Source organism: Mirounga angustirostris, unplaced genomic scaffold (assembly GCF_029215605.1).
Source record: "Mirounga angustirostris isolate CCGP_5_RB_7025 unplaced genomic scaffold, mMirAng1.0.hap1 SCAF_7, whole genome shotgun sequence".
In the NCBI taxonomy this organism is placed as follows: Eukaryota; Metazoa; Chordata; class Mammalia; order Carnivora; family Phocidae; genus Mirounga; species Mirounga angustirostris.
In genome coordinates, this window is record NW_026991715.1 from 85,519,352 (window position 1) to 85,545,329 (window position 25,978).

The 25,978-nt window shown below is 35.0% G+C and overlaps 1 protein-coding gene across 9 annotated transcripts in view; it reads left to right on the forward strand.

Moving 5' to 3' along the window:
• The window catches only part of FER (FER tyrosine kinase), a 423,881-nt gene that overhangs the window by 114,450 nt on the left and 283,453 nt on the right, over nt 1-25,978 (forward strand). Inside the window, exon 1 of one of the 9 annotated variants that reach the window (XM_045899764.3) lies at nt 16,428-16,794. The exons of the other annotated variants lie outside the window; for them this stretch is intronic. Within the exon in view, the coding sequence (XP_045755720.1) occupies nt 16,657-16,794 (138 nt within the window). The 5' untranslated portion in view covers nt 16,428-16,656. Of the gene's footprint in view, nt 1-16,427; nt 16,795-25,978 lie in introns of those variants that run through there. 9 annotated transcript variants of the gene reach the window in all.

The following is a 25,978-nucleotide window of genomic DNA, read 5'->3' on the forward strand; positions in this document are numbered from 1 at the left end:
AACATACTTTGGGAAATACTGAATTAGAAGATGAATCTTTCTTATCAGATTGGGTTGTTTGCAGATTAAATGTGCTGATAATTTTAAAGGCATTTTGAGTTGTTTAAATGTTCTATAAACCCAAGGATTATTTTATTTTATTCTTTAATTCTAGCTCTGCAGGGCAGAAGAACCTGCCTTTTGGAGCTTATTAGGAAGATGCACTCTTTGTTGGCTGTCCTTGGATAATGATGGAAATACCAGAATTTTCTAATCCCTGAGTAACATTGATTTTCCTATTTTTGAAATTAACTAATTAGCATCACTTTCCTTCATGTTTGTTTATAGTTGTCTAGTTGTAAGAAGATAAGTTTTCAATCAGTATCTGTTGAATTGGACTTCCTTTTCACTCCAGAGTAATATAGTTGTTTTACTTTATAATAGCATGTGCTGAGCACAAAGTATAATAATTTTTGTTGAAAGAATCTTTCTTCTATGTCAGATATATCTAGAATTGATGGCTCTTTATAATGAGTTCTTACTTTTTAAATATGGTTAGCTATTCTGTAAGATAATTGCCTTTACTTTGATGTTTCTGAAATTGCACATTTTTAAACTCTTTTGCTAGATTAATGTGCGACATATATTTATCTTTGAAAATCTTATTGAGTAAGTTCTGCTTAGTTGAACAGCACTATCAATAAAATCCTGTTTTGTTATATTTGCAACCAACAAAATATCTGGTTTGTTGACTATTGTCTGTCATTATGATTCAGTAGTAGTCCATTTTATAGAAGTGTCTGATGGATTTTCAATTTTATAGTTGAACTCTAAAATGGACTGATATCAATTGAGATTGACACATCATTGAAGCTTTATCTCTTTCCATCTTCAGGTACACTTTCTTTCTTTTAATACATAAGATCAATGTTAATTTGAAGCCTTGCTCATCAAGTACATTGAGAAAAGTACCAGACAAAAAAATCGGGACACTGGAATTGAATTTTGCCTCTGCTTTGTAATCATAGTCAGGTTCCTTAATCTTTCTGAGTTTTCCTTTCTGTAGAAAGAAGGAATGAATATATATCCACCTTGCCTGACAGGATTTTTATGACTCTGACATGAGATGTGTGTGATATATTATTGAAACACATAAGATTTCATTTCTGTTTTTTCTAATAATACCCCTTAATTCCCATGTAAATTAATTAGTACTCACTGAATTAAGTATAGATTGTCAATTTTTCTGCAGGATTATCTTATGTATTTCTTATTTATAAAGGCAAAACCTTAATTAATTTCTCTGGATAGGTAGTACATGTACAAATACTGGAGTCTATGTGTCCCTTTCTTAGTCTCCCCATTTCCTACCTCAGAGGTAACCTTCCAGAAGCATTGTATGCAGATAAAAACATAAATGTTCATTATATGCCTCCTGCTCTTACACAAATGGTAGTGCATACAACAATATTGGTCTGTACCTTACTTTTTAACTTAATATGTTTTAGGTATAATTTCATTATAATGCATATACAGTTACTTCCTTTTTTTTCCCATTTGTTCAGTGAACAAATATTTATTGTCAGGTGTCATAGTATCATTTTAGATTTGGGGGATGTAGTAGTGCACAAAATAAACATAATTTTTTCTGTTCTCCTGGACCTTTCACTCTGTGGGTACAGACAGACAAACAGTTAAATATATATGTTAAATGGTAAATATATTAAATATTAAACATACAGTTATATATATGTCAAGTGGTGGTAAGTTCTTTGGAGAAAAATAAATCAAGATGGAAGAAAAAGGGTGATGGGAGGTGTTTTTATATATAGGGTTGTCAAGTAAGTCTTCACTGATAAAGTGGCATTTATACAGAGATCTGAAAGAACTAAGGGAGCAAATGTTGAGACTGCTTGAAATGAGAATATTCCAGAAGAGAGTGAGAGAGAATAAATATGAGATGGGGTCAGAGAAGTAATAGGCATTTAGATCATACAGTCAGGGAGATTATTGTTAAGACTTTGATGCTAACTGTTAGAGAAATTAGAAACCACTGAAGACTCTGAGCAAAGGAGTGACATATTTACGTGGTTTTCAACCTTTTGTTATTATAAAGACAGCTTTGGTAAAATCCTTATAATACTACTATGTGTATAAAAGGAGTTTATGTGTGAAACACATTTTAGAAGGTTTTGTGCAGCTTTATAGGTCTAGATTTTACTCTCAAAATAGTTTAAAAGTTTTTAAACCTGATAACAATGTGTTATAGATGTTAACTATTATATTAATATTGAATTAATATATCAGTTTTGTAGATTAATAAATTTTTCTTCTAGCTTTCCTATGGCATGAATTTTATCATGCTGAACTTTCAGTGGCTTTGTAAGCTGTTAATATTACTAAATTATCCTAGGATCTGATACCTGAAGTATATTTATAACTATATGTTATGCTTTATGTTTATTTAGTTTATAAATTTCTAATATATAAACAAAGAAGTTAAGAGAGGATTATGATTAGGTTACAAAAGCCTTGTTGGCTTTTCCAGATGACTCAAGTCAAGATTCCTTAACATCACTAATGATCAGGGAAATGCCAATCAAAACCAGAATGAGATGCCAATCAAAAGAACCAGAATGAAATGCCAATCAAAACCTCATGCCTGTTAGAATGGCTATTATTACAAAGACAAGAAAAAACAAGTGTTGGTGAGGAAGTGGAGGAAAGGGAACCCTTGGGCACTGTTGGTGGGAATGCAAACTGGTGCAGCCACTATGGAAAACAACATGGAGGTTTCTCAAAACATTAAAAATAGAACTACCATATAATCCAGCAATTCCATTTCTGGGTAGTCATCTGAAGAAAACAAAAATACTAACCTGAAAAACCCATGTTCGTAGCAGCATTGTTTATAACAGCCAAGATATGGAAACAACCTAGGTGTCCATCAGTGGATTAAATATAAAGATGTGGTATATATATACAATGGAATATTGTTCCTCATAAGAGAGAATGAAATCTTTCCATTTGTGATGACATGGGTAGACCTTGAGGAATTATATGCTAAATGAAATAAGTAAGACAGAGAAAGACGAATACAGTATGGTATCTGTGGAATCTTAAAAAAAAAAAAAAAGAGCTCATAGTTATAGAGAACAGATTGGTGGTTCCCAGAGACCGGGTTGGGAAGTGGGCAAATGGGTGAGGGTGGTCAAAAGGTACAAACTTCCAGTTACAAAATACATAAGTCCTGGGTATATAATGTACAGCATGGTGACTACAGTTAGTAATACTCTAGTATGTATTTGAAATTTGCTAAGAGAGTAGATCTTAAAAGCCCCACATCGGGCTCCCTGCTCAGCAGGGAGCCTGCTTCTCTCTCCCTCTCCCACTCCCGCTGCTTGTGTTCCCTCTCTAGCTGTCTCTCTCTGTCAAATAAATAAATAAAATATTAAAAAAAATAATTAATGGAAAGTTGACTGCATTTTGACTTTTATAAAGTATCCATGTGTTAAACATTTCAAAAAATTTAGGTGCCTAGCGGTACCTAGATATACACTGAGCAAATGATTATAGAGGAAATGAATAGGTTCAGAATTTCAAAATATCTTTTGGCAGGTTATAATTGATGCCACTCAGGTTTTAAAAACTAGTTGAAATGTTAAAGTTAGTTTCTATCAAATATTTCTCACTTTATAAAGAATGATGGCAGTGATATTTTAACAGGGTGACAAAATTTCGAGATAATGACTACTGCGTGATTGCAATAGAACCGTCACTATAGAGAGCTCTCCAGCTGCAGAGCCAGGCTGCTTGGGTTTGTATCCCTGCTCCATCACTTAGTAAGTGTGTGGTGTTAGGGGCTTTTCCCACCCTCATTTCCCAATGTGTAAAATGGGAATTACAGCTTTATCTACTCTTGGGTTCATTGTGAGAAATGGTTAAGTTTACACATTCAAAGCATTTAAAATAGTCTTTGCCACTTAGCAAATCACTGTTCTTTTTAATAGCTGATACTTGATTATTTCATTATCTCAGAAATGATGATTTAATTTGTGTGCTTATTTCTCTGCTAGTCTTTATTCCTTAGTCTTGATATTATTTTTCATTAAGCATAAATCTTTTCTTTTAAAAATGTAGGCTGTTCATTTTTAGATGATAAACTTGTTTGGGATCTGAAAGTATTGTTGTCTTTTGTCCACAGTAGATTACAAAATATTTTTTAAATGAAGTCTCATGTTACTAACTTATGGCTTACATATTGGTGACATCAGTAGGGTTGACCACCTCCATTTTTTGAAGAAAAATTTTAGTGTTATTACTTTAAGTACTTGAAGCTCACTTTTTTCTTCTCCTACACCATTGAAGTTTGTGTTTAAACTTGAGCACAAGCAATTTTTATAAAAATATCACTTATAATCACATTTTAATGCCAGTTTTCTTTTATAGTTTAATGTGGATGAAAGAAAAAAAATCCCTAAATGCCATTCTATTTTATGATTATTTATTCATTCCTGAAATAACATTTTTCTTTTAAGTTTGCAGTTATGGAAAACTCAATTAACAGTTTTAATACTCATATTAACTTTTTAAAAATAACTCTTCTTGCAAATTTATGCAATACTACTATTCACTCTTATCAGTTGAAATCTGGTTTTCTTCATACTCCTTTTGTCCTTTTCTCTCAGTATTATTTAAAGGCTCTCTTTGTAGCAGCAGGGCAGGATGGAGAAAACTGGGAATTTGAGTGAAATCATTCTGAGTTTATTTGCCTTTAGGTGAATTTTTACCTCCCCTCCCCCCAACCTCAGTTTCTTCATCTGTAAAATGTGGTTAGTAATATGCACCTCATAGGATCATTATCAGGACTAAATGAATGAATGCAAAGGCAGAGGCTTGTTATAGAGCTTCAGACAAAGTTAGGAGGGTACTTAGTATGCATTTGGTTTTTATTCCTTTTCTTTCCTCTGTCTTCAGCATTTCTCTTTCTCTCCTGTCTCTTCCCTTTGTCCCCATATTTCCTCTTCTCTCCTCTGCCTATTAAACACAATTAACCAACTTCTATGAATATTATGCATCATGTTCAGAGACATTGGGAATAATAGACTAAGTCTCTGCACTCATAGATCTACATTTAGCAGGCAGAAAATGGCAATAAACAACTGATTAACAAGAAAACATCAGAGTTAAGTGCTATGATGAAATCGACCATTAACATTGCTCAGGCTTTAGCCCTCAGCCCTTGGTTTTCAATCCTTTCTTTGTAATCAAGTATCTGTGGGCTTCCCCCCCCCTTCTGTCATTCTTTAAACAACAAATGATGACTCCTAAATCTACATTTCCAAGGAAATTGGGAATCCTGGAATACCAGTCAAGATAAAGATGAAAAATGAAAGCAGAGAAGTTGAGTTATGCAAGTTCACACACAAAAAGGTTAAATGTAATAAAACATTTAAATTTATCAACAATTTCATTATTATTCACACACTAGATTTTCTTCCTATGTATTTCCCCCCAGATTAACTGTTAACTGGTGGACACACTATCAACTGGCATTCATTCTATGTTAATTAAAAATTAAAAAAAACAGAAACAGATTTCGGACTATTAAAATGTAGGTTAATACAGATACTTTGTTTGAGAAGACAAGAAAATTTAATTACCTGGAGAAAAAAGATATTTAGTTACATGGCTAATTTGTCCTAATAATTGTGAGTAATAAAATTGCTAAAAATTTCTGAGGTGCCTTGGTAGCTTAGTCAGTTGAGCATCTGACTCTTGATTTCAGCTTATGTCATGATCTGGGTGGTGGGATGAGGGAGCCCTATCTCAGGCTCCACGCTCAGCAGGGAGTCTGTTTGAAGGATTCTCTCCTTCTACCCTTCTCCCCACTCACTCACAGGTGTGTACTCTCTCCCTCAAAATAAATAAATCTTAAAAAACTGTGAAATTTTTCTATTTATAAATGAATACAATTTTTCCATTTCTCCTATAATTTTTTAAATCATAAGGCACTTGCAAAGACCTCAGTAAATGAAGGCGAGTGTCTGAGAGGCCAGTAGATTAGAGCATTGAGAGTGAAAATGCCCTGGCTTCATTTATGCTGTTATTATAAATACCTCATCTCTTAAAATTATTTTCTCTTATAATAATATAGAGATGCTGGTGTTTAACACAGTACCTGGCAAAGAGAGAAGCTCAATAAACTTCTCTTCAATATGCCTGATGTTGCAAAATGAAACCATCAGTGGTTAGATTCCAGTATTTAGTAAAAGGTGGGCTCTGTCTCTACTTATTCTGGTATATAAGCACCAAACCAAACCAAACACCTACTCAGTTAATGTAGAGGGGCAGATCATTCCAGAATATGTTTTAGAAAGTAATAAAGTCTTTATAACACTGATGGGAAGGAAAGAATGCAGAGAAATAGCCTCAACTAGTATATTTATCACTTCTAGATAGACAAAGTAAAAAATTTAGTATTCTGTGCCATTTAAGCAGGGCCAGGATGCACTTGGTTCTCAAAAATATCTTAGTGGTTCAGATACTTAGTGTAGTGATACGACCACTTTGGAAAACTGTTTGGCACTACCTACTAAAGACAGACATGTGCACACCCTTTATCCCAGTACCTCCACTCCTGGGCATAGATTCAATAGAAATGAATACATATACTCCCCAAAAGACATGTACAAGAATATTCACAGGAGCACACTATATTAGCCCCAAACTGAAAACTGCCAAATGTCAACAGTAGAATAGATAAATTATAGAATATTTACCAGTTGGAATATTCTGTAGTAATGAGAATGAATATATTATAACTACATACAGCAGTATGGGTGAATCTTACAAACATAATGTTGAGTGAAAGATACCAGACATTACATATTTTGTGATTCCATTTATATGGAATTCAAAAAGAGGCCAAGCTAATCAATGATATTAGAAGTTAGGATAGTGGTTACCCTTGACAGTGGTTACACCTTGGAATGGGGGTAGTGACTAAATGGCACACAGCAGACTTCTGGAGTACAAACATGACTTGTTTTTCATATATGTTCTGGTTACAGGAATCTTTTCAATCTGGGAAAAGTTCATAAACTGTACACTTTTGATATTTATACTCTCCTTTATGCATCTTGTACTCCACCTAAAATTTTCAGAAAAAATTCATTCTAATTTAGCATGGGATCAGTATGAAAGCATGCTCAACTCTGTATGTGTGTGTTAGCTTTTATCTGTATGTTGGGCTGCTTATGGCGGTCTTTTCAGAATTATGTGTGGGGGGGTGCTTTTTAAATTACACAGACCATCCTTTTATCTGTCTGTCACCCATTCCCTTCCCATATAATGATATTTTTTCTTGGACTTTATACCTCCCTCCCTTTCTTTCTCTTTTCTTAACAAGCCATGGTTAACTATAACATTTGCTGAGAAAGTGTAGTATCAGGTCTCTTGGGTTGAAGAAAGTTTGAGGACTATTGTGCAAAGGATGTTGCTTTAAACAGTTCTTTTAAATTCTGAGTGCCTCTTGGGAAAGTAACATATTAAGCTTTGTGAGATATTAATAGGTACCTCCAATCAGGGGCTTAGGAGAGCTGAAGAAAGTACGAGTCACTCTAAGAGTAAGTAGTGCAAGCTTGGCAATTCTAACACAGATCAGCAGCCTCCTGAGCGGGGTGTGGTGTTGGAAAGCAGAGTTAGAAATTGATGAAGATGAATTGAGTCTATTTCACAATTTTGTCTAAACCTGGCTCTTCCCTTTTTAGAAGAAATTTTGATTGAGAGAAGTATGTGGAAAAACGAATAGAGGAGAAGGGTAAGGAAAAGGTCTTGAAATTTGGGGAAGGAGAATTGACTTCTGTAGTATAGCCAGGAATGGGAGAGGGCTATAGGGGGAAACAAATGGGCTCAGCAAGTGCAAGGAGATGTGGGGTAGGCAGGTAATTTGGGAGGTAATTGAAGTAAAGTAGGGTATAGATTATAAAGGGTGGTAGGTTTCAGTGGCCAAAGGACCAAGAACTGGACTGGTAGAGGTAGAAGGTCAGGCAGAGTCAAATGGGATCCAGTTGGTAAGAAAAGCTTTAGTTGTTTTTTGAGATGTTTCATTAATCTAAGAGTCAGTAGAACCTTAGGTGTTCCAAATAGTCAGAAACTACTGAAACTCTGCCAGTTTAAATGGTTTGTGTTCCTTTTTCTTTTCTTTTTTCCAATTAGATACAGTCTTCGTGGAGCCAGAACATTGTTCTTATCCCACAAAGGTGTTTTGTGGTTTTGACTAGGGGATAAATCAGGCTCTTCTAATTAAAATTTGCTTTTGGAGGGAACTTTCTTTCTCCCCATCCTTTGTCTCTAAGTCTGTTAAGGAAGAATCAAGAAAGGAAAAAAGAGAGATCTGGTGAGAGGAGAACAGGAACAACAGAAACAGATGAGGGGAAAAAGATACATAGAGGTGAAGAAGATGAATGATAAAGAATAGGAGAGACAACAGAAAATACAGAAATAAGAAGTAGGTCATAGTTGAAAGAGAAAGGGGCTAGGAAAAAGGAGATGGCAGAGGAGAGCACATGAATTTAAAATAAAATAAAAATATTATTGAACCTAGCTAACTTAGGGGTGTCAAAATTTTTGCTTTAAATAGTTCAGTAGTACCTATCAAGGGATACAATTTGTGGTTCAGATACTTAGTAAAATTCATTCTCGTATTTTCAAGTTTTAGGTCAAGAGGCAAATTATAATTTTTTTAAAAAAATTTTATTTATTTGAGAGAGAGAGAGAAGCAGACTACCTGCTGAGCAGGGAGCCTGACTTGGGGCTTGATCCCAGGACCCTGGAATCATGACCTGAGCTGAAGGCAGATGCTTAACTGACTGAGCCACCCAGGTACCCCCCAAATTATAATATTTTAAGAAAATTTGTTTCTGTGTAGTTATTTGATTAACATGAAATTATTGACTACCAAATGGTTTTTGGGTAGTATTTAATAAGAAAATATTAAAGTGGAGCATTTTGATATTTATTTTAATAATGTAGTCCCTCCAAACAGAAATCCTGAAATATCATAATTTATTATAGCATTTGAGGGTAGGAGGTATGGATGAGTATAGACTTTCATTATACAGACAGTAACTTCAACTTGCTATTAATTATGTCACTGTTATTTAGATAGAGCTTATGTTAGCAGTGTTTAATTATTACAGGTATCTGTATTTTTTGATATAGTGAGCCTTTTTCAGTTTTATTACTTATAAGATATTCATAGTCTCTGCCATTTATTAGTCTCAGTGCAGGTGTATTATTAGAAAAGAAAATTGCTGGATAACTCTGTCATGTTCACTCATGATTAGATGACATAGATGAAATTCAAATCACCATGAAAACTCTGAGATTCCTTTTTGTTCACCCTTTGTGCATAATAGAATTATATAGGCTTTTTCTGTAACCATAATCAATTTCATATCATATTTGATCATGTTTTCAAGGATTTAATTTTGGAACTTAAAACTAATAAAAATTAATTGAACATGGGATTCTACATTTTGATTAGGTAGTGTTTTTTAGTATGATACAATGAATATTTTATGTCATCTTTTATTTGTATAATTGTCTTAGTTTATTAAAAATGTGTTTAAATTAGAAAGGCTCTTTGCCAGCCTCTTTTGATAATAATGAAAATCCATGGGGTTTCTTTTTTTTTTTTTAATTTCAGAGACTATCTAATGGTGTAGATATGCTCTACAAACATGTTGAATCTGAATTTTCACTAGCTCTTTAACTCACCAAGAGAAGTTAATACCTATGCACTTCCTAGCATCTTATGAGAGCATACAGTTTAGAGGTCTCATTTTAATTTGGTGGTTCCTTATTATAATTTCAAAAATAGTGCTAGGGAATGAAATCATAACTATTTTTATTTTGAAAGATATACCACGCTTTTAAGGTGATGTAGTAAATTGTGCAGATACTTAAGATACTTGGTATATGAGAAGTAAAACCAACAGGGAGTAGACATACTGAGGAACACACTGGTCTTTTACTCTCCCTAGGAATTTGAAAGCTCAATTTAACTTCTGTCTGTCATTTCTGATAGGCTTCTCGGGTGATCTTTAGGGATGTTGCCTCTTTGCCATCTCCCGAAGTAAAAGTCAGGGACAGCTTTAACCTCTTGCTTAGCAGCTATACAATGTGATTTGGGATTCAAATGATAAAAACCAAAGAACACAAGGGAATCTTCTTGTGTCCTTCCAGCTTTCCTTAGAATCCTTCATCTGACTGGCAAGAAGTGAAAAAATGCTGATGCTTTAAGGTTCAGCTGTATCATTTCTAAGAAAGGCAGCCCAGTATAATGACCATGTCTAGGGGACTGAAGATGGCAAGGGACATGATGTCATCATATATAGGTAATCACTATAGGTAATCAGGCTTTTTGTCTTAAATTGTTAGGAGAAAAGTCTGTTAGCTCTGGCAATGTGTAAAATGCATGTTGCAAGGCTTTTTATATAGATTTATATATTCTTGTTTATATGCTTGTGTTCATTCATTCATTCATTCATTCATTCATTCATTTTCTGTCTTAGTCCCCTGAGTATTTGAGGCAGCTAATGCTAACAAGTTTCAGCAAAATAGAAAAGAAACTAAAATCAGGACCAGGAAAAATAGGGTTGTAACAGGTTATCAAGACTGGGGGAAAACTATATAGATCAAAGCATGTATAGTTACTACACTAGAGCTGTTATTTTGTCTCTAAGCTTCCCAAAGGCCAAAATGAAAAAGGAGATAAAGTCATATAACACTTACTATTAAATAAAAGAAAGCATGTCACATTGCAGGGGAAGCAAAGCTTTTCATTGCATTTAGCTCTAATAGAATTTCTTACTGGAGGCTTTAACCCTGACTTCTGTGGTGACAGTGCCCTTGACAATATCACTACAGTTAGTGCAGGAAGGAGATTGATAAGGCCATCTCTTGCAGAATCTAGAATCCCTCAGTGGAGTGGAGACCATAACACCAAAATCAGTTCTGAGGGGGTCTGAGAATGCAGCTGTCTATAAACTGGTTTTATCGAAGAATATAATCTAGGCTTAGAATAGCATATGCTTTTAACTTCTCTTAGTACTCTTTTTCTTAGCTTCAGTTTGGATATGCAGTGGATAAATATATTCCCTGGGAAGGGTTCTCAATTGCAGGTATTCTATACTTGTTTGAAGGTGGATCCGTGAGAAGAATTTATTAGTGAATTTATTTGCTGATTTTTTAAAAAAAATTGAAGGCCTGTTTTTTCTTTGAAAATTATTGGAAATATTTTATATATTAAAATAACTTGCATATGTGTGTGAAAGCATAACTGCCCATTCAAAACTTCTTCCTTGTTATGATTTTAAAAACTATTATTGATGATTAAAGAGAAGTTGGTGTTAAACTTCAACTTTTGCTTGCAATTTCTATGATGTACTATACTCAGTTTTCTACCTTGTTGTTCTTAATTTCAGTTTGTAGATTTTTTTTTGTTGGGTTTAGGTGTGGTCACTCGTATAGATTGTGCAGATAAATGGTTAACGAGTGCTGTAAATCCAACTATTGTATGAAACATGTTCCATTTTGGAGGGAGTGGTTCTTTTTTTTTTTTAAGATTTATGCATTTATTTGAGAGAGAGAGAATGCGTGCTCATGAGCACGAGATGGGGGAGAGGAAGACGGTGAGGGAGAGAGAGAATCCTTAGGCGGACCTCCCCCTGAGCATGGAGCCGGACACGGGGCTTGACCCCAGGATCCTGAGATCATGACCTGAGCTGAAATCAAGAGTTGGCTGCTTAACCAGCTGAGCCACCCATGTGCCCCTGGATGGAGTAGTTTTCTAAACAAAATTTAAAATTTAAAAAAAATTTAAAAATCTGTTGTAATTCAAAATTTAAAATTTCCCAAAAGATCATTCTTTGAAAGACACTTGATTTGGGTCATTAACATTTGCCTCTAAATATGTCATTTAAGGAAAATTACTAAAAGAAAGGGACTGACTGCATCCTAGACATCAAATATTATTACTGGCACATAATCCTGCAGGGAAGGTGGTATTCCTACCTTTCATATAAGAATATTGAACCTTGAAGAGGTTAAGGAATTTGATCAGAATCAGAGTAGCGGATTCAAACTCAAAATTTTCTGACACTGTAGGCAAAGTTGCACTACCTCTCTGAGCTCAATTTCATTCTTGGTAAAATGTGCCAGGTCATAGAAACCTCACAGAATTATTTTGGAAATTAATGAGGTAATGTTTGTAAAAATTAGCCCAGTGCCTGGCATGTAACTAAACCCAATAAACGGTAGCTATAAAGAAAGAAAAAGTTACCATGATATCTCCTAAGTATGGTTTTTCAGTATACTTAGGCTGGAGGCTATATTTCACTTTAGTATAGTTTAATTCTTTTTCATAATATAATACATCAAGATAAGATATTACCAGACCTAAAGATAAGAAATTACCAGCAGGTGGAGCTCAGTGTCAGAGAAACCACATTTCTGAAATTAGGATATTTTTTACCTTATATTTTAAAAATAAAACTAACTGCATACAGTTTTGAAATTTATATGTGAATTTTTTTCTATTTTTAACATGCCTACCAAAAGTCATCACCCTGCATCATAGTTCTTAAATATGTAAAAATAATGCTTACTTATTGGTATCATAATGAGTTCTTTGTTATATCGTGATGACAGTTCATGTGCATGACTAAGACACTAAAGTAAACTCCATATATACAGGCTGGCTTAGAATTTGATCATTTCATTCAGTAATTGGACTGATAATCTCAAATTTAACTTGTCAAAAGTCTCAAATCTGCCACTCTCACAGTTTTCCACTTCTTAGTAAATGGTATCACCTGTAATCAGCTACTCAAGCCAAAATCTTGGGAAATACCTCTGTGTTCACTTTTTCTCAAATCTCCCCTCCACTCCATCAGCAAGTTCTCTTGATGCCACCTCCAAAATGTAACCCACATCCCACCTCGTGTCAGCATCTCCACTGAGATCATTCTAATAAAAGACACCTTAACTGTAGCCTGGACTATTTCAGTCATACTATCTGCTTGCTACCTTGCCCTTCCTACATTTTATTTTCTGTATGGTAACTGGAGTGATCTCAATGTGATCTTATCTGTCTCCTGCTAATGACCCTCCCATGGCATCTCTATGTAATTAACACAGAATTTCAAGTTTCTTACTGCAGCCTAAACTACATGATCTTGTCCCTGCCTGTCTCCTCCCAGTGAAGCCTCCCTCCTCTTCTCCCATACTCTAGCCTTTCTGATCAGATTGCCCCTGACTTGCCAAGCTTCTTCTCATCTCAAGGCCTTTCTGTTTCCTGTCTTCAATATTCTTTTACCAGTTTTTCATATGACTGACCGCCTTCTTTCCATCACTTCAGCTCAAATATCATTCCTTTGAGGTGTCTCTGATTCCTCTAGCTATAACGGGCTCTCTTATTATCTGTGTACCCCTGCTGTCATTATGTATCCTGTTGTCCCTTTTCACTTCTTACCTAGTACTTACTGCTAGTGTCTTTATGGCTCCTCCTCCTCCTCCTATTATTTTGTTGGCTAACATTTACTATGTAGTAGGGTTCTTCTAAGCATTTCTATGCATTAGATACTTTAATATGTGTATTTATATGTAGTAACTCATTTAATCATGTATTTATGTGTATATGTTTTTAGTATCTGTTTTCTTTTCCTATAATCCCTGCCAGCTTCCCAAACTAGCTCCAAGAAGACAGTTATTTTCATTTTGTTTACTGCTATTTCCTTAGCTTTGTGCAGTACTTGGCACATAGAAGAGAGTCCATAAATATTTTTTGAGTACTGGGCCAGCTCTTAGAATCCATAATAACAAATAGAGTCATCAAATATTAAAATAATCTCCTAGGGGAAAGAGAACATTTTTAAGGAAGAAACCATGCCTGACTGATTATTCTCAGAGTTATTTTCTATGAAGATAACAGGGTATAAACTTAGGTTTTAGAAAAGACTTTGACAATGTTTTTTACCAAAGATTACTAAATAGTAAGTCACCATTGGATGGTGAATACGCTTTTAGCATGACCCAAGAAAAGGTTTAAAATCAGAAATCAAAAAGGTAAGAATCAATAAATATGGACTTAACTGGAAAAGCATAAAGATCAAGGTGCCTCAGCAACTAATAATCACATCCATTATGGGTTGAATTGTATCCTGCAAAAAGAGATGTTAAAATCCTTATACTCAGTACCTATAAATATGACCTTATTTGGAAAAAGGGTCTCTAGATGTAATGAAGTTAAGATAGTTAAGATGAGGTCATTGGAGTAGGCTGTAATTCAATATGATTGGTGTCCCAATAAGAAGAGAAGAAAGATTGACATACAGGGAATACAGCCATGTGAAGACAGAGGCAGAGATTGGAGTTATGCTATCATAAGCAAAGGATTGCCTGGGGCTACCAGAAGCTATAAGATAGAAGGAAGGATCCTCCCCTAGAAGTTTTGGCCCTGCCAACACTTTGATTTCAGACACTGAGCTCCAGATCTGTGAGAAAATAAATTTCTGTTGTCTTAAGCTGCTCAGGTTGTGGTACTTTGTTATAGCAGCCCTAGGACACTAATACAACATCTGTTGTGTTTATTATCTTTATAAGTGATCTGGAAGACTGCCTAGTGAGGTATCTAGATGACATCAAAATTTTGTTGTTCTGAAAAGCAAAACCAGTGGGTATTAGATGATTATAGGAGACATACCTGAATTAGCTTTTCTGTGGGCTCGACCAAGAAGCAAGAAATCTAGCTACTCTAGATTCTATATTCCTTGACTGTAAACATTAGTTTTTTTGTTTTTGTTTTATCTCCGAGTTTTTGTTTTATCTCCAAGATTGTTTCCAGATTTAAATTTTGCAGTTTTTATGAGCTATGAATTTATATGCCAGGTACTTAATAAATGCTAAATGAATATTGAAAGAATAAATAAGACCAAACAGAAAATAAGAGATAAAGATAGGAAAATAAAAGTAAATTTGTGGTATAAAAATATGAATTGTTATGTTTAAAATGATCTAGGGGAAAAAATGAGACCAACAAAAGAATATTGAGAATCAGTATGTATTGTTTCTTGAGTATATCAACCTATTGCAGAAAAACAAAATAAGTTGCTAATACATCCTTTGAGACTTTTTGGCAACAGAATACTTTTGGTGAGGTGGAGCAGGGACCCAGCCCAGGTAACATAGTATAGTGGTTAATTGCATGAATTCTGGAGCAGAGTTGCTTGGACTTGAATTGTAGGTTAGCCACTTACTGACCATGTAACCTTGGGCAAGTCATTTAAGCTTTCTGTGCCTGTTTTCTCATCTGTAAACTAGGGCTTGTAATAGAACCTATCTCATAGGATTATTATAGGAGATTAAATGAGATAATCCACTTAAAATGTTTAGAACAGTGCCTGGCTCATAAGAAGCTCCCCATCCCATGGTGTCTATTATTATTTATTAAATGTAATATTTTATAAAAATTATTCTCAGAATATAAAATAGGACTTCTCCCTGATGGGCATGATGTAAAGAAGAATTGTTGTTATGGACAACAAAATCAAAATGTGCATATATTTAAAATAGAAAAATAGAGGAGATTATACAAAGAGGTAAATTTTACTTATTTTTAAAATTGCATTGAATTGGAAAGGGAGGCTAAGGGTTTAAAGGAGGAGAAGTTATGACAGAATTGTGAACCCAGGAAAATTTTATTGAGTCAGACTTTTGTGTAGTAGGTTTCTCTTGCTTTTCCTATTTTTCTCATTTATTTTCATAAAGTTCCTTAAAACTTGGTCCATTTTAAAGAATGTTCTGTCCAGTATCTCGGTATGGTATCTGGCATCTAGTGGTTGCACAGTACCTTCTTTTTAAAAAAATGAATGAATAAAGCAAGGATTTACATAGCAGTTAAAAAATTATTATAGAACAGAGTATCAAAATAGGAGCCTTATGTTCAGATTAAAAATTTATGATTTTAAGTATCCTAAACATCCTACTGTTTCTCAGTCCTGTCACCTCATTATATGTTAAGCTCAAAAATTCTTGCTGCAAGGAAATTTTTAATTTTTTTTTTTTATTGAGACCTTAAAGATCACTTGTGCATAATTTAATTCCTTTCTTTTTGAATCATAGGAATTATAAAGCACTGGGCAGTTAGACCTTAGTAAAATTAATTAAAAAGCACTGGATTAATAAAAGCTTTATAGCACAGCTGTTTGCACAGTGTTGTTTCAAGAAGTGCTTAAAAATTTGGTTTATTCTCAGAGATCTCAAGATCCAAGTTTCTGAAGCAGAAAGACTTTTACAGGTTCTATAGGAAGAAAACAAGTTATTTTATTTTAAAAAATCAGTTAGAAAACAGATTTATTTCTTAAATAATAGATTACTTAATGCATGAGGATTTTCTCAGTATTGCTGGATAAACAGTAACACTTGTTGGTTGTATTGATTCCTTTTACCCAGAACTGACTGCAATACTTCCATGCCAACAGGGGGAGATAGTATCAAATCGGAGATCCAGATCTGTGCCTCTTCTATCTTGCATTTGGCTCAGACAGGAAGGTCTGTGGACAAATTGATTTCTGTAGGCCCACCGTCACCAGCTCTTGGCTAAGATTTGAGATGGAGAAGAAAAACAGATGTTTGTATTGTGAGTGTAGGCTGGAGCCTGGGTGTGACTCCCAGTCCTGTAAAACCTGTGCTTTAAGGCACGGGTTTGAAGCTGCCTCTTCTTCTACCTCAGAAGTCAAAAAAGATCAGGTAAGGCGGAAGGCTGGGTCAGGCCTACGTTAGCCAAGCACAGCATCTACTTTATGCTGCCTCTTCAGATGGGAAGAATGATTTTTCTTGCCTGACTTCTGAGTATGCTAGTAAACAAAACTCTTTTGAGGGAATACTATCACTCAGATGCCAAACAAACCCATTAAAAAACGAAAATGGCTTGTTTTCCGTTTCTATTTATTTTTTTTTAATTCACTGCTCAGATTTGTGAAAAATATGTGCTTTCTACTATGCCAAAATGTGGGAAAGGGGGAAAAAAAGCACACTTTTGTGGAATATCTGAAGAGAAGCATTGCTCAGTTTAAAATCTGTGATGGTATTAAGATTTCTGTTTTCCAAATTTCAGTTTTTTTATCAGTTGGTAAGCCCAATTTTACCTTCATATTTTCAATTTCTATGAGGAAAGGAAAATAATAATATTTGTTTCTTGTTAGGTGTTAAATAATTGGTGACAGTTCAAGATAAAGCTTTTCACTGTGATATATAACTATATAGTTCGATACTAATTTTATAATCAATTCTTATGGTTTAATTTAGTAACCTGGAACACACTAATTTCTTAATATTTTAATGGATAACATAATTTCTATGAATAATAGGAACGGAGTCCTATCTTAAATCTGTTGTGTTAGTAAAGAATTATATTTATAAATTATTTTGCAGTTTAAACTTAATTGCCTGCATCCTCCAAGTCCCTTAATTAATGCCCCTATATTTTAGGCTGTCATTCTTCCATATTCACTATGTTAGGAAAAACAAATTCTGGCCTTCAAATAAGAATGGAAAATGTCAGAAGAATATTCAATGATTATATACCTTCATATGTTTTTTTCTTATATTTATTGAGAGTTGTAGTAGATATATAATTCCTGTTTTAATGTCACCAAATTCCACATTTAAGGTGCTATAAATATTAGTGTCCTGCCGTCATTCAGTAAGTACTATTCATAAATAGAAGAATCATTTCTTACACTTGTAAGTTTTGTGTTATCTTGATTTATGGAGTCATAAATCCATTGGTGTCAATCCTGCCCAATCTATCATTTTATATATAATAATGTCTCTGAAGCCCAAGATAATTAGTGACTCACACAACTTGCTAGTGACTCATACAACTCTAATTTTCTGTAGCTGTGAAGGAATGTTTTGCTTCCTTTTTACCCTTTGTTTCCTGATATATATTTTTATGACCCTTACTTGATATTTTTCTGTATTTATATTTTTATTTTTGTATATCTCATTATTTGTTCAGAAACAATGTTATGCTCTTTATTGTTTTTGAAATCATTTTTATTCTCAGTTTTTATTCATTTTTCTTTTCTTTTGTATCCACCCATGACTCTGATGATTTATCTTTGGTTATTAGCTATTGACCTAAATATAATGTGATTACCTATGATAAATCTCTAAATATACTTTTAAACATTTAAGCATTTATTGTTGTTAGTCTGCTTAGTCAGATGTTACTACACTCAGTCAGACATACACATATTCAGATTCACATGTAATAGCTTATGTGGTGATTTCATACCTGAATTGTTCAAAGGAGGGTTTTCAATTCTTAAGGAATCACTAATCTTTCATAGGGATGTTCTGACATCTTTGGTTTTTACTCTCTGATATTCTTTAATGGTGTTTCCAGTGAATCCTTACGACCACAGGATGCATACTGACTCATGAGGGCTTTTTTTAGGCAGGAGCCTTCCATTTTACCAGAAACTCGGATTCCCCTGGAACTGGGACCTTGTCCAGGGCTAGTTTGTCTTCCCTTGGTGAACTTTCACCTCCCCCACCCCAACTGTGCTGCTTTTGTTAGCCATCTGTTCCCTTCTTCAAGTAGTCTTATTAATGTAATACTAATTCTGTATTGTCTATGGCAGATCCATTCTTTACTGTTTTTTCACTTCCCTAAAGCATCCTCATAAGCTCTCCATCTTCTCCACATTTTTTACTGTGCCCTCTGGAATCTTACTCTAGTAAGCAAACTTCCTTCTCAAGAGGAGATTCCTCATTGTCCCATATTCCATGTAACTTGGCATTGAGAAGTGGTTCTTAATGCTCCTTTATTACTCTTTCACCCTAATGTGAAAGCCTCTGTGTTTTCAAGGCTTGTGAAGTTTGGTTACTTCTCACTGATGAATTCTTTCGTACTTATGTTCATTCCCCTTCGTTTATCAAAGAATAAGTTCTCTGGCTTACTCTCTCTTTTTTATACCCTGAGCCATTTGGGATGACTTGATCATTCATGTGGAACACCCATCCCAAACCTTAGTTTCTATGTTCATCAATCTAATATAGTATTGATTGACGGATAGTAGCTGATAAGTAAGTTTAGGTCAAGAGGCCTTTTGTAAGGATGGAAGAAAGCTCTTTGGCCCTTGTCCCTCTTGAGTAACTGGCATCAGCTCTGGACTGCTTATTTTTCAGACTTCTTATACAGGTAGGTTAATTTTAGACATATTTCTGCCGCACATAACTGAATTTAATCCTGGCTGAAAGAATAAGCAAAATTTTAGTGAATACAGGAAAATATCAGTCAGCATAGTACTGCTGTTTCCATTGTTGTTGCTTATTTGTTTGTTTGTATGTTTTAGAAGGTACTGGACCACAAGAGCTTGTTGTAGCACTGTTTTTTAAGGTAGAGGAATTTTAGTGCATCACTAGACATAATGATAGATTATAGTATTTAAAAATCTGGCCTTGGCATTTTGCCTTTAGTAAATTTCTGTATTTTGAAGGTGTGGGATTTTCCTTCCCCCCAGCTCCCTAGTTTCTGGTTAAATTCTTAGGAAGTCTAATTGGCCCTGCCAATTGACAGTATGTCAGATGTTTTAAGGTTATATACATATTTCAGTGTTTGGTAATGTGATAATAGTATTTCTGAAAATAATTAGGTTGATGCATTCTTGATATTTATCATAGAACTTTTTTCCTAAGAATGAATAAAAGATTGTAAGGATTTTAAGAGCTATTTTATATGTTAAGAGAATGTAAGGTAATTGTACATTATTTCAGGTTGTTCTTGCTAATTGTATGGTTTTAGATTATTACTTTATATGCTCAGTTTCTAATTAATTTCAGACAAAAGATTTATTCTAGTTATGAAAGATATAATTTTTATAAGGCATCTCCCTTCAAAGTATATATATACACTAAGACTGTTTTTGCTCTTCTCTTTCTTTTTTTTTTTTTAAGATTTTATTTATTTATTTAACAGAGAACACAACCAGGGGGAGTGGCAGGCAGAGGGAGAGGGAGAAGCAGGCTCCCTACTGAGCAGGGAGCCCAATGCAGGACTCGATCCCAGGACCCTGGGATCACGACCTGAGCCGAAGGCAGATGCTTAACCAACTGAGCCACCTAGGCGTCCCTCTTTTTGCTCTTTTCTTAAAGAGAATGAAAGGGAGTGGAATTGGTAGAAATTATGTTCAAAATTTTAAAATAAAACAAAAACATAGATGATAGGTGAATACTTCAGACTATTTAATCACTTAGCCAAATAATTACTGAGGCCTTTATAGTTTACTTTTTGTTATGCCCTTCTGTGGATTTAAAAAATATTATTTACATAAACTTTATCCTGATGAAGCATCATGTCTATAGACGTATGAGAACACTGAATGTATGATGAAAATTCATCACAGAATATAGACTCTAGTGCTTGTATGGGGACTGGGGAAAGAGGAAGGGCATGAAATGTTTTTTAGCCTTCTCACTCCATCACAGCAGGTGAAGTATTTCTGTATTTCTAATGTTATAAAGTATATATCCTGCAGTAATTAGTAAAAACTGACTGTTTTGTTTGTGGTAGCAAGAAAGTATTGGCTGCCTTAAAGCTTCTCTTTGCCAAGAAAAAAAAACCTTACATTGAAGAAGCACACAAAAATAGATTGTTCTGTTCCAGAAGGTATTATTGCTAATCCACTCTAAGTGCTGACAGAAGCAAGGGCAAATACTTTATTAGATAAAGCCACATCTTTCAAGTCAATTCCTATCATCACCAGATGTTTCCAGCTAGAATCTAGACACCATTCAAGATACTGTTTACTAGAATTCCAGAAATCCTTGGTGACATGGTTTATTTACTGCATGATTTCACCCAATGAAAGGTTAGCTTTTCCTTTGTATTTAAGTTAACAGGAAGAAGACACTTGAGCATCATAAGGAATTGAGCTTGTAAAGATTATAGGGTGTTTGTTTGTTTGTTTCCTAAAGGAGTGGTACCACGAGTGGGTGGCCATCATGAAATGAAAATTCTTTAACTTGCTAATGAGGGGCTGTAATGAGAGGAACAATAATAGAGTAAAATTTGATTGATTTAAAAATTGTTCCAGAATATGGCCTCAGCTCGAAGTTAAGAATACTCTAAATCTAGTAATAAACTGTTTTTTTTAAAAGAATGGTCATGAAAAATGGTAGGCAAACTATTATTTTAAAATTATAATTCTCTACTTAATCACAAATGTATGCTATCATTCATTTTGAAATATATATATAATACTTATAAGCATAAAACCTTTAAACTCTGCTATTAGTTGATAGTTCATATAAACTTAGCCTAGGTTTTGGTTAGATGTTAATGTTTTTATTTTATAAATTATTACAGATTTTTAAATCTAAGGTAAAAAAGCGAGTATGATTTTGAGGGGGTTAAGACAGCAGGAAAGAGTGAATAACATGACTCTACAGAGTGAATGAGAGGGAAAGGCATAGATGTGAGTGGTGGATGGCTACCAGACACTTGGGTGACTGAGATCCTACTGGTTCTGCTCAGTAAGTAACTGAAGTGGGAGGAGCAGATGGGAGCTAATGATTTCAGTTCCGGGCGCTAAGTTTGATGTGTCCTGAACTTTCCTCTAGACATGACTGGCAGGCAGTTTGGTATGTCCTTCTGAAGCTGGAGATTAAGACTTAGGAGAGATCAGTATAATTAGAGAGAGGACAAAGAAAGAGAAGAAATATGAGGGGTGCCTGGGTGGCTCAGTCGTTAAGCGTCTGCCTTCGGCTCAGGTCATGATCCCAGGGTCCTGGGATTGAGCCCCGCGTCGGGCTCTTTGCTCTGCAGGAAGCCTGCTTCTCCCTCTCCCACTCCCCCTGCTTGTGTTCTCCCTCTCGCTGTGTCTCTCTCTGTCAAAATAAATAAATAAAATCTTAAAAAAAAAAAAAAAGAAAAGAAAGAAGAAATATGAAATATAAGGACTGAAAAGCTTTCTTTGATTTTGGCAATTTTTAGGAGGTTGTTAGTGACTTCAATTGGGAATAGTTTCTGTGGAGTGGTAAGGGTGGTAATCAGATTGCAGTGGATATGGTTGTGAGTGGGGTGAAGAAGTGAGGTTTCACTTGAAGAAACGGTTTCAGAATATTTAAGAATAAGGTATATTTGTATTTAAGTCCAGAATGTGGGACTTTAGACAAGTCACTTCACCTTTCTGAGTTTGAGCTTTCCCATTTGTAACATGGGGATAATAATTATTTTTTATTTTTTTTTTTAAAGATTTATTTATTTACTTGAGGGAGAGAGAGCACAGAAGGAGAGGGAGAAGCAGACCCCCTACAGAGCAGGGAGCCCAATGTGGGGCTTGATCCCAGGACCCTGGGATCATGACCTGAGCCAAAGACAGCCACTTAACCAACTGAGCCACATAGGCACCCGATTTTTTATTGTTTTTAAAGGATTAAATGATAAAGCAGGAATGTTGCCTTGTAGTTTGCTTTATACAAAAGAAATGCACCAAATAATTTTAATTATTTAAAAAAATTTTTTAAAAGATTTTATTTTTTCATTTGAGCCTGAGAGAGAGAGAGAGAAAGAGAGAGAGAGCATGAGCAGGCAGGGAGAGGCAGAGGGAGAGGGAGAAGAGGCTCCCTGCTGAACAGGGAGCCTGACTTGTGGGGCTGGATCGTGACCAGAGCCGAAGGTGGACACTTAACTGACTGAGCTACCCAGGCACCCCATAATTGCAATTATTAACAGAAAACAGTGTACACTACTCAGGAGAATTTTGGATAAGCAGGAAAAGAGAGTAATGACAAGATAGTTTGAAGGATGCACAGGGTCAAAAAAGTGTTATTTCTTAGTTTTAAAAGGATGGGAGATTTCACTGCTCACAGAATCAGTAGATATAGAATTACAGATGACTTCCACTTACAGAATTTCATTTGTAGAATCAAAGATGACTTTGCTTACAGGAATGAGTAGAGAGGAAGAATCAGAGAGGAGAATGTTGAAAGTTCAGATGAAAGGGGATAATGGGAGTAAATTAATGGAGTGAAATTGAAAGGAAGTGGAAGGGCATTGTGGGATAGGTAGAGAAGTTGGTCTTGGAGAGAATCCAAGCCATGTCTTGAAGAGAGGGAGGGAGGGAAGCAGGGATATGTGTGTGTGTAGATGCATTTGAAAGCATAGGGTAAAATATAAAGTTCAACAAAAATAATAAGTGACTGTAAGAGACTTTTGGGGATTTCAGTGGAGAAATCTGCAAAACATCTGGCCATTTGTGTCTGGAACACAGGAGACAAGTCTTTCTTGGTTGTCATAGAGAAAGGAGTCATCTCTGAACACTCCACAGGAACAGGTATTTTTTTCTGTTGTTTTTTTTTTTTTTTTCTTTCTCACTGATAGCTCCCTAGAGCCTGGAGTACTGTCTGGAACAGTGTAGTTGTTCAACAAACATAAATAAATAAATAAATAAATAAATAAATAAATAAATAAATAAATAAATAAATAAATAAATAAAAGGGATCATGTAGGAAGATATTGTAGTGTGAGGAAAAGGCTAAGGCCAGAAGCTTGGGGAACACCAGGTGGGTAGGGCAAGTAAGGCTTACAGTGGAGACTGGGGAGTAACAGGAGAAGGGAAAGAGGCGATCCAAGAGAACAGATGCCTCATAAAGAATTTCAGGAAAGGAGCAGTCAGTAAGAGGCAAATGCTGGGAGACCTTCTGTTAGTTTTTCTATGCTGTTTAACCAATTACCACAAACTTTATGGCTTAAAAGAAGACCCATTTATTGGTTCGCAGTTCTGTGGGTCAGAAATCCAGTCATGGCATCTGAGTTTTTTGCTCAGGGTCTTGTGAGACTAAAGTCAAGGTGTTGGCTGGGCTGTGTTTTCATCTGGAGCTTGGGGTTTTCTTCAAGCTCATGTGGTTGTGGTAGAATTCATTCTTTGCAGTTGTAGGATTGAGGTCTTCATTTTGTTGCTGGCTGTCAGCTGGGGACCACTTGTAGCTTTCAGAGGCCACCAAAATACCTGGCTACGTAGCTTCCTCCAGTCAACATCCTCACACTGAATCTCATTCTTTGAATCTCTGCCTTCAGGAAGAGACCAGTCTCTTTTAAGGGGTTACCTGGTCATGTCACATACACTCAGAGTAATCTTAATGAGATTTCACAGATGAACGTAACTAAGTTCACATCATAGAGATCATATGCTTTACTCAGTAAGAATCTTAGAACTTTTTGCTCATATTTAGAAACAGTTCTAAGAAACTTACTTTCATGATTTCTGAAAGTACCATAGATTAGAAACAGCAAATGGTAGATAGCAAGTGCAGACGTGGCGTAGGTGGAGTGGAGTCAGGCATCGTCGGTAGCAGAAGTAATAACCCATATTTTAGTTAAGACTTTATTTGAGAGAGAAAGAGATAGCAAGAGAGAGCAGAGCAGGAGGGAGGGGTAGAGAGAGAAACAGGCTCTTCATTGAGCAGGGAGCCCAACGTGGGGCACTATGTAGGGACCCTGGGATCATGACCTGAGCTGAAGGGAGATGCTTAACCGACTGAGCCACCCAGGCACTCTGTAATAACCCATATTTTAACACCAAGGGTGGAATCTGGAAAAAAAAGTACAAAATATGGATGGAAGAAATTCCAAAACTGAGTCTTATAGCCTTAACTCAGCAAGATAAAGGCAAATTACATTCATTTTGAACTCTATAAGAAGACAGAAATGCATAATTTATTTTGTGAGGGTAACCCTTTTTTAAAGATATAGCCAAATGAGACTTCTCATTAATGCTAATTTAGTTCCAAGGTAAATCATTCTTTTAAAAATTCTGAATTTTTACTCAAGTTTTAAGATACTATAATTAGCCACTTGATTTTTTTATACCTTTAAAGCCTCACGAGAATTTGTAGACTTGAAAATGTATAATTCTTAGAGCAGTGAAGCTGATTTTTAAAAATTCCGGTTATTAATTCTTTTGTTCTATAAATTATCTTGTTGCTGCCCAGTCAGTGTAGGGAAGGGAAGAAATGATTTGATTTAGATTACATTATAGATTTGCCCACTCCAAACTTTGGCTTTCTAATATAAAATGAGGATAACAGGACCTGCTGTATAGACAATTAAATCCACAGAACAATGCATGTACGTACAGAGCACAGTTAGTGCTCAGTAAATGTTAGCTACCCTCAGTGTTAAAGCCATTTCCTAAGAAGGTCAATATTCTTGTTTCAGCAGAGAATTAGAGTGGTATATTATGTCTGTCTTCTTTGACATAGCCCTTAAAACTTAGCAATAGTGGAATTACTCTTACTTTTCTTCATGTGTTGGACAATATTTTACACAAAAATAATTTGGCTTTTCACTGAAGTACTTTGAGATTTAATAAATTTATAAGCCACTGAATGAGGCATTTCTGAAATATGGATCCAGACTTTCCTGTGTCTATATTCAAAACCCTCTCCCCTATCTTAGTGTTTTATTTTTAATAAAAAATAGATCATTTTATCTGCCATTAAAATTTTGTCATTTTCAATCATGTCTGACCTTTCACCATTCCACCGTAATGGCTCTGTGTGTGTGCATGCATGTGTCTTCATATTACCAGCATTCCTCAGTCTTATAATTATTATTAATTAAGTAGTACTGCTCCATTTCTGTTTTTATTATATTTCTTGAGATGTGGTATTGAAAATAGTGCATCATTTTTAAGGTGTAAATGAACCACAGTTTTATACTTAATGTCATAAATTTGACTGTAATAACTGTTGCAGTGTAAAAATTCCGCTTTAGTGTAATTACCCCCCCCCCCACGCCTTAAATTTTTGAATGACTGACCAATACCCTGCATTTGGATGACTTTCTGGAGGAAATGTAGGCAATGCATTATAGTGGAAAGGACAGTAAGGGAAGAGGTAGCTTTGTCATCATATGTGTGTC